Genomic DNA, 9,542 nt, shown 5'->3' on the forward strand with positions numbered 1-9,542 from the left:
AACCATGACTAGTTGTACTTAATGTTGGGCCAATGAGTCCAGCAGACGTTATTTTATCAGCATGGGTGAAACGTCAGGGAATCCCAAGGTCATTTGGTTTGTCCTCTGGGGACCATGACTCTCTCCACTCAGTTTCAGCTGTCCATTGGACAGTTGTTGAGATGTTTCAGTCTGGACCAAAGTGGTGGACCACCATCCCTGCATGCCCCTTCAGGCTTGAAGCTGCTAAAAGCTCCACGCTGCAGTGTTGGGTGACATTCCCTTTGGGATGGCGACCTGTTCTAATAATTCATGTTTAGTCTAATCATGTCTATTGGTAGAGCTGGAGGAGGTCAATGGTCTGTCGGTCGGCCCAGGACTTTGGTCCGGACTGGACTACTTTATCAGATGGATTGGTATATTTTGTACAGACCTTTGAGGATCCCAGGTCACCGCCAGTGGTCCCCTGACCTTTAGCTCCACAGGTCTTCTCAGTGTAAATACATTTAAAGCTTCACTTAGTCATTTGCTCAGAGATGACGTCACGCAGAGTTTAGGTCATTGCATAATGAGGTTGATGAGAGCGGCGGCACGGCTGTGGTCTGGCCAGGATTATGTCTTTATTTGGTATGAAATGGGACTTTACTTTATAAATTATGCCTGAATATGACTAAAAACTGCAAATAATGATGCATGGACAACGCCTCTCTCTCTCACTCGCACACACTCACACAATGAAACAGAAAGGTAAAACCAACACCTGTTTAATAATCATTATTTTTTACATGTTCACTCATTCATCAACTATAACATCACCCCTTTCAAACCTTGCATTTAATAGCTGTAACAAAAAAAAACATTTATATATATATATATTATTATATATATACAGTATCAAAACAACAGAAGAGCTCCTAATTTTTCTGAAATACAAATAATCAAAAAAACAAAAGTTTTTGGTGCAGCAAATAAATACCTGTGACTTTCTGTGTGATGGTTCCCATTTAATATCGACGCCATTGTACAGTAAGCAGGATGTTTATGGGCATTTAACATGGAAACCAGTTTACATTAATACTAGTACTATGAACTTTTTATTAGTAGTAATAATAGAAGGTTTTTGCCCGTGTTTAGCCGCTGATGTAGAAATGATTTCAGTGGGTCTACATTGCGTGACATTTGTTACTTCTGTCATTATTTTCACAATCATTAACCAAAAACATTCGTCTGTGAACTCCAAATAAAAGGTAGCTTTACTTCAGTGTTCCAACATTTGTGAGGCGGTTTAAGGCTTCCTTTGTAGAATTAATTCCTTTAAAGAAAGGGTTTAAGTAGGTGAAGGTGTATGTGTATTAAAGGCTGAATGTTTAGTGTGCATGTGTTTCATGATTCCTGATTTTGGTTTCCAGATAAAGGAAAAATGTTCTCAAATGGAAAGAGGGGGACAGATTGTGGAGGTGTAGTCTCGAGTTCAACAGTTCATCAGGTATGTGTTCAGCTAATGGTTCCTTTAAAAGTTTTACAAGAACTTCTTTAAATGACTTATTATACATGCAGAAATCCATTCAGTGGCAACAATCGGTTCCTTTGTAGAAACTTCCACTGAGACTACAAGCTGAAAAACCCAAAGGGACAGCAGGACCTCTTTAACCCTTCAGTACTTCAGTGGTTGTCTTTGTCAGACCTTCTCTCTGGGGATGTGTGGAGTTAGTGATCAATATCTCAAATATCTCACATATCTCAAATATCTCAAATATCTCACATATCTCAAATATCTCAAATATCTCACATATCTCAAATATCTCAAATATCTCAAATATCTCTGTGTTGAGGGAGCTGAAGCTATCACAGTCCCAGAAAGTGTTTATGTACCATGATGAGGTTCATGTTGGCCCGACTGGTTTCACGTGAGATGAGCTGCAGCACTGCGACAGACTGATGGGTAAAAACTGGATGACTGTAAGAACGCAGGTAGAAAAAGAGAGGCTTCACAGGAAACCAGTTTGAACAAAGATGTACTCAGGTAAACATGAAAAACACACATAAAATGTGTGTGGGAGGGCTGGATATCAGGAATATTTTCCAACAAGACTTCAAAATAAAAGCCCCCCCCCCACCACCTCAGAGCAGAGTGACGTTTCCTTCCAGAAAAAAAGCTGCGTGAGAGTTGGTGCTTCAAAATAAAGGCTGTCCAGGCGGAGCTGCAGAATAAATACAGCGCCGAAAGAAAATGATCCATGGTCTGGCTCAGCAGGACAAAAAGCTTCAAAATAAAAGCCTCCCTCACAGGTCGGGAGAGGCTTCAAAATAAGAGTTCTCCAGAGGACAAATAGAGATATTTAGAGGTTTGTCTCACGTGGCACGACCAAGATTTCTACATCCCATGTCAGCATGTGTCTGTCATGTAGTATGTTGTGACTTCTTTGTATATCAAGTAGTCCCAGAAACACTTACTGCGTGTGTGTGTGTTAACGTCCTGTCTGAGGACCAGTGTGGCTCTCAAAGTCTTTATCCTCCTCACTTTGTGTTTGTTCCCTTTGAGGTGAATTGAGACCTCGAGCAGTCTCTCTTTTGCTCGTTGCGGCTGCCAGCCAGTTGGTGATGTGTGTGTGTGTGTGTGTGTGTGTGTGTCTGTGTGTGTGTGTTTATTTAAGAACGAGTGTAGCCTCTGAGCCGTCTTTTCTCTTCAGATACAATCCGTAGGTGAGATGATGTTCTCTCCTCAAGAAGGCGTAGAAATAATCCGACACCAGCAGAATCTGAGGGGAAATACATATTAGTACACAGATACAGTCCTCAGAAGTAATAATAATATTATTATTAATAGTAAAAAGAATTGTTTTAATGGTATCAGCTAGCTGAAAAGACAAATTATCAGTATAAATTATAAATATAAAATAACATCTTATGTCATGAACTGTGATGACTGAATGTTTGTAAAGATTCCTAAATTAATTTTTTTTTTTAAAGTAGAAAAGGCGGAGCAGTACGTTCTGTATGTCCCTCACCGCAAACCTATTTCAAGATGGCGCATGATCCTGGAGCGTCTAGCCCAGTTCATGCAAGTGTAAATGTCAAATTCTAAGCCAATAGGAATACTTAAAATTGATGGTGGTGGTCAATATTCATAAAAAAGGACAAGTTTGTGAAGGGCCATCCACATTTTGATAATGGACTAGTAAACACGTTTATTCCCCCCCGGCTCCCGTCCAGCCCCGCCTACCTGCGCCACGTTGAACAGCAGTGTGATGGCGTAGTAGAAGTTGGAGTTGGCGCTGCCGGCGTAGATCCAGAGGTGCCAGAGGACAGGAAACAGAGCGGAGCAGGCGAGCAGGACGCAGGACACCAAGAAGATGTTCCTCAAGACTGAACAGGGCAAAAACCAGGACAGACCATGGTTTAACACACCCAATTAAATCAACATAGCATGCAGTCGGAAATTCATACTTTTTGGAGAGCTTTATTGATCATTTATGTTATTGCATAATGTTGTTGAAAGTTGAATATGTCCAAACAACCTTTGGATGATTGTTATTACATTTGGGACACACATCTCATAGTCCAATGAGGACAACATTTAAAGTGTTATCCGATCCCCTGTTGGTTAATCTACGGCCACCAGCACGTCATCATTTCCATTTATGTCATATTCTTATTATCATTTTAGCTAAAGAATAAATGACTGAATTACTGACAACTTCAGCTCTACTTTGACATATTGGGAGACAATCCGGGCGTATTTTATTGGACAAAATAAAAGATTAAATGCCCTTTCTTTCCTGTATTCTGTAGTGTTTAACCAAAGTTTTAATTACGTTAATTCCATTTTATCTCATTTCTTGAACTTGAGTTTGCTCCGGGCAGCTGTGTCAGCTGTGAAAAATAAATATTGGACCGGACTCAAAATAACTACTTACTAAAGACGTACTGGGATATTTTGTGATTTGTAATACACAACATCTTCTTCCTTTGTTTGCTCCACTCACATCTGTGCAGGTGACTCCAGACAGGAAGGAAGGCCAGGTAGAGAGCGATGTCTCCAACAGTGGGGTAGGACTTAAAGATGGAGATCACAGCTAACTGCATGAAGATCAGAAACACGGGATGGTCTCTGGAACACAGAAACACACAACTATGTGAAGGATATCTAGTCTTATTAGTTGCATTCATTAGGAAGTGAGGCGGCGGGAGGACTCACTTGAGTTTGATGGACAGGGGGATGGTGTAGAAGAAGACGTTGATCTGGAAGACGCAGAGGAAGAAGAGGCGGAAGTGTTCAAACATCTCAGCGAAGAAATACCAGAAGAGACCAATGTTCGGGGTCAGGTCTGGTACGGAAAGACTGTGTGGGGGGGGGATACACAGATGGTTAACACTACGACTACTGCTGGATATTTGAGAAATTTTAAAAGTGTGATGATATTTAATCAGCCATTATGAAACGTAAACACATAACATGAACATGTGGTTACTAAAGAATTGGGACATTTGGGAGGGACATTTAACAGTAAAACATAAAAGCTGTCAGCGCTCTAACTATGTAAGGGTAAAACTGTTTCTTAGTTCCCTAAATGTGTCTGCAGGGCTCCCCCAGTGTACCGCAAGCCCGGTAACCCACCGGGCCTAACCTACCCCCCAGCAGGCCTAAGCCACAAACTTTCCTGGTTTGGTTGAAACACCCCCCCTAATCACAGCCCAGTGGAGCAGTATCAGACTCCTATTCTGAGTAGAATCTGAGTATGACCACGTCAGGGAACCTCTAAGCTTGGCTAACATGGTCAGTTCAGCACTCACATGAATCCGTAGACAGACGGCAGGTAGTCCCACGAGCCGAGCAGGAAGAAGGAGAGGCAGACGATGACGAACAGGCTGCCCAGGTACATGAAGCCATACTGGGCTATGAACCACCAGAAGCTGGCCCGCCGGTAGTTCACCGGGATGTACTGACGCTGGAGGAGGAGAATCAGAGACATAGGACGGCTTCAATATGGGCAGAAATCCAGGAGATCAAACTCCAATGTAAAAAAGGCCGAGAGACATAATGAGGAGGGTTTTGAAGCAGGAAAAAGAAAACCGGTGATAAAGGAGCAAATGGAGAGGAAGGGACAGAAGAGACATGGTGAAAGAGTGACACAAAAGACGGAGCATGAAGACTCTTTGAATACGCATGTGTCCTTTCATACCTGCATCAAATAGAGCAGCGCTGCAGCGCACAGAGTGAGGGGATAGATGGACTGATACGTGGCCAAGGACAGAAACACAGCGCTCAGCAAAACATTTCCTGCAACATGAACATAGAATATGAATTCACCTTTTCATTGTTAATGTCATTTTAACTCCGACAGTCAAAGCATTCAAAGAGCTCTATTTATGAATACAATACAGTGGCAGCTCCAGTTGTGAAATGACTTTACATTTTATTTCTATATTTTATAATTTTATTACACATTAAGACCTAGAGAAAACAGTTGTGTCCCACACAGGTAGACATTTTAGTTATGGATCCAGAAAATCACGTCACACTTGTTTATTAAAATTAAACTGGACCTTTGATTGTAGAGAGGACGAAGAGGGCGATGACAGCGTTGTTCAGGCCACAGGTAGACTTGGCAACGCAGGACAGGATGGTGAACGGGTTCAATAGGTAACTGTGAGAGAAGAAACAGTGTGATGGTAAAACTATGGGAAGACTTGTCTGATGCTAATGGTCGGGCAGGTAAATATCACAAGCCACTGGCCTAATCCTGTCGCCCCCCCCCCTTGCCCACGCTGGAGAAGGCTTTTTGAAGGATTTGATTTGAATGGGCCGTTAGCGGAGGGAGTTGAGTTAGTGAAGCCCAACTGGCGGCTGTCTTCTTAGAAGGACAATGAGATGATGGCTGCGTACGAGCTCGGGTGGCAGAGGACGTCGAGGAAACAACTACAATGTCTTGCAAAGTAATTACATTTAATAGTTTGTGTCGTTTTAAATTAGCCTCAACTTTTATTAGGAACTTTAACTCATGTATGACAATGTCCATGATGTCTTTATACATTGTAAATAGAGGATCAAATATACAATAGTCAATTAACACTTTGTTGTTATTGGTTATCCACTAATAAACATAGCTGTGTAGGGAGCAGTAAAAGGCAAGCCATGCTAGCTCTGTGAGGCTGTACTTCGGCACAGTGCTGCTTAGAGCTAAAATGCTAACATAGCAGACAGGGCTGTAACCATATGCAACATGAAACAAAAGTGTGCCCCTCAGATCCATGAACCTGTGTCTCAGAGACAGGAGCCAGGATCGTGACACGCCCCCCAACCAGAGTTATCCTTCCCATCCAGATCCACTGCTTCCACATCTTCACTTACTTACTATTAGTATTAGTCCTCTCAGTTTGCTAGATCGCTAGGTCGTGCACCGTTAAAAACACTAAAGTGGTGCGTGACCTCTGGTTTTGACGTCCCATTGGTTCTGGCCCCACCTCGGGTTTGGCTAGTATACCGCACGTATGAGGCAGACAGACAGGAGGGGGGGTCTAGCTAGCTAAATTACCATTAGATTAGTCGTCTTTCTATACAGTTAACGTTACTGATGAATTCATGGGTTAGCTCAGAGTTGTTAACCGTGGTCAATCATAATAAAAATAACCGAGCGTGTCATCTGGGTCGATCAACAATGAAATCAATCAATATCAATAAATAGGGTATCTGTTGTATAACTGTGTGGGATATGATCAATGACAAAACGATGCCATGTGGCACAATAAAAGTTGTATTACGTTTACTGAGTATAATTCTCCTGCACCCCCCACCCCACCCCCAAAACAATCATGGTTTGTATCGAATCGTGGGTCAGAAATCGAGACACAACCAAACCCTGGGTCTGGTGTATCGTTACAGCCCTAATAGCAGGTAGAATGTTCACCATCTTGGTTGAGCAGATGGCGCTCGCTGTCCCTCGGTAGTTTTGCAGGTATTTGGTCATTAAAAAAAAAAAAAGGAAATCAAAACTGGTAGCCGTAGAGGAAAAGTTAGGCTGCATTCACATTGATCAGGTGTTGGGGCGACTACCGGGTATCAATAAAGGTTTACCTTATTTTTTCTGAAAGACAGCAAGCTCTGATTTCAGCAAGTAGTCTGACACACAGTCCCAGCGAGAGCTCCACCATGGTGACCATCTCTATGATATTTGGGTGTGTGCTGCGTGGAAACGTGTGCTTGTACTTACAACATGGCTACTTTCAGAGGGATGTAGTACATCTCTTTGGGACTCCTGATGAGCTCCAGGCAGTCCAGAGGGTAGCGGTCTGCCTCCAGGGCATATTTCTGCTTTCTGAACTGAAACAGCATCAACAGCACATTCAACGTGTTACAACACGGTAAAAATGAAGACCAAGTAACACACTGGATATCAACATTTCAACTGTGTAATATATCTAGAAACTACTCAGCCATGTGGCGGGGAAGCGGTTTCTGTTTTCCTACCACTTGTTTGTTGTAGTCCTTCACGGCCATGTACAGAGCCACAGCAGTGATCACATCCGCCAACTAAAGACACAGAAAGACAGAATGAGCGGCCGAGCCTCTCAAATATGACATATCCATATCCTTCTTTTCAAATCACTGGACACAGACATGTCTTACAACAAGAGAAGACGCACTTTAAAATAAAGTATTGTGCAGACTGCTGAGCTCACATTACAGGAAACCTCCCTGTAGATTTAATCTGATGCAAATCCCAAAGAATTAACATCTCAGTCTGTTTTTTAATGGCATATTTTCTCAAAAGTGAACTGTTTCTTGGTATTTATACTTATTCTACATGCAGTCGCTTTTTGATTGATTTACAAAACATGAAACTGAAAAAAGACGTTTCTCTTCTTATTACTCACCATAAATGTTATCTCAGCATAGTCCACCAAAAAGTGAAAGAAGTAAATGATGAGAGGAGTCTGAAGAGGAAAGAAAAGGACGTCTTAGAGCACAAACAACAACACATATTTAACGAGACTAGTGTGTTCCCAAACCACTCTCCTGTTCAGGCATCATTGCATCATCCATGTCATTATTGTTCTAGTGCACCTATCAGAGAATGCCTATTGAATCAATCAGGTTTTTGGGGATTTTTTTTTTTCTTTCAACATTTTTTAATGTTTAAAACCCCCGAAAAAAAAACATTTAAGACATATTCAAAGGATTTGTTTTTTGTTTTTTTTTCCCAACATTTTTCCAGCGGTTTTTGGGGCTTTCTTTGACGTTTTTTACAACAATTTGATGTTTTAGTCAAACATTTTTCTCCCCAAATGTTTTTGACTAAAAACCTTGACGTTGAACCCTGTAATGCTTGGGATGGGCTGCATTTCACTTCATTGTACTGTACCATTTCATGTGACAAACAATACTCAAGTTTCTTCCTTCTTCAGCATGTAGCAAAACACCATAGCAAATTTTGGATCTAATTCTGATTCTGAGTTTCTTTTTTTAAATTTGAAAAAAACATGCCGAGGATGGGAAGTACTTCCTCTGTCATGAATACTGTCTGCAAGTATTATCCACCCAGGACCAATCCTCCACCAACAAGGCGGGGCAAAACCAGTTCTCATTAAGCACAAAGTGGTAGCTGAAGACCACTCAGAGGAAGACTTTTACTAAGTCAGGGAATATATACATAAATCAGTGTAAGTGTGTGTGTGTGTGTGTGTGTGTGTGTGTGTGTGTGTCTCACCTCATGGAAAACATCTCCAGAGTACGGTGAGACTCCCAAGTCGAGCAGAGCCAAGCCTTCAACAACTGCAAACAAAGAAACAGAACGTGTGTCATGAATGGTTTCACCCGGTTCCATCAGCAGCAACAGGAGGAGGCAGAGGGGCGAGACTTCTTCCAGCAGATCATCTGTCTTTTAGTACTGTCAGGATATAGAGGGTTCCAGCAGATATGACCAGGGAAAAATCTTCAATATCAGTATGAGTATAGAAACCAGTATGGTAACTTTAGTACTGGTTCCTAAACAAAACCTTTTTCTACACCAATTTTGTTCAATCTATTTTAACTAAAAAACATGATTACTGGTATCGGAACATCTCTACTCTACGACGTGTAACATTAGGCTGACATTAGATCTTAGCACAAGCACGCTGCATGCTTATTGGCTCACTGACACTGATGAGATTTACCCTTTACATAATAAAACTTGGGATTTAAGGACGAGGCGTTTTTCGATACTAAGGAGGAAATTCGGTCGGTGCCTAAAACGTATTTAATTCAGTATCCAGCCCTTAATATGACAAAACTGCTCTTACCAACTGTAGCTTAATATCTGTTTATTGCAAGTAATATTGTTGTTGCAGTGTTTAGCCGCATTATCACAGTCCACATGCTCATAACCTGCAGCCTGAATAGTTTACCCCCCGAAACTCATGCTTCACTCTTGTGCCATCACTGCCCTCAGCAGACTGAAGCATCCTCCATGGCCTCATGTTCTTGTGACTATACATTGTGTTACTTGCAGCTATGTTATTATGATTAATTGTAACTATGTGTGTACTTGTGTGTAAACTAATTTTCTGTTACAGAGGACAAT

General features: G+C 41.7%; 1 protein-coding gene across 1 annotated transcript; it reads right to left on the minus strand.

Moving 5' to 3' along the window:
- Positions 1-2,324: 2,324 nt before the first annotated feature.
- On the minus strand, positions 2,325-9,456 carry pigu (phosphatidylinositol glycan anchor biosynthesis, class U). Its single transcript, XM_034869645.1, has 12 exons — positions 9,402-9,456; positions 8,688-8,752; positions 7,855-7,914; positions 7,448-7,510; positions 7,191-7,300; positions 5,527-5,627; positions 5,163-5,260; positions 4,774-4,928; positions 4,178-4,321; positions 3,966-4,090; positions 3,203-3,345; positions 2,325-2,738 (listed from the first exon to the last, which is right to left on the minus strand). The coding sequence occupies exons 1-12, from the start codon at positions 9,454-9,456 to the stop codon at positions 2,625-2,627; spliced, it is 1,233 nt and encodes a 410-aa protein (XP_034725536.1). The 3' UTR covers positions 2,325-2,624.
- Between the last annotated feature and the right edge of the window lie 86 nt (positions 9,457-9,542).

The sequence above is a fragment of the Etheostoma cragini genome, chromosome 4 (genome assembly GCF_013103735.1).
Source record: "Etheostoma cragini isolate CJK2018 chromosome 4, CSU_Ecrag_1.0, whole genome shotgun sequence".
Lineage (NCBI taxonomy): Eukaryota > Metazoa > Chordata > Actinopteri > Perciformes > Percidae > Etheostoma > Etheostoma cragini.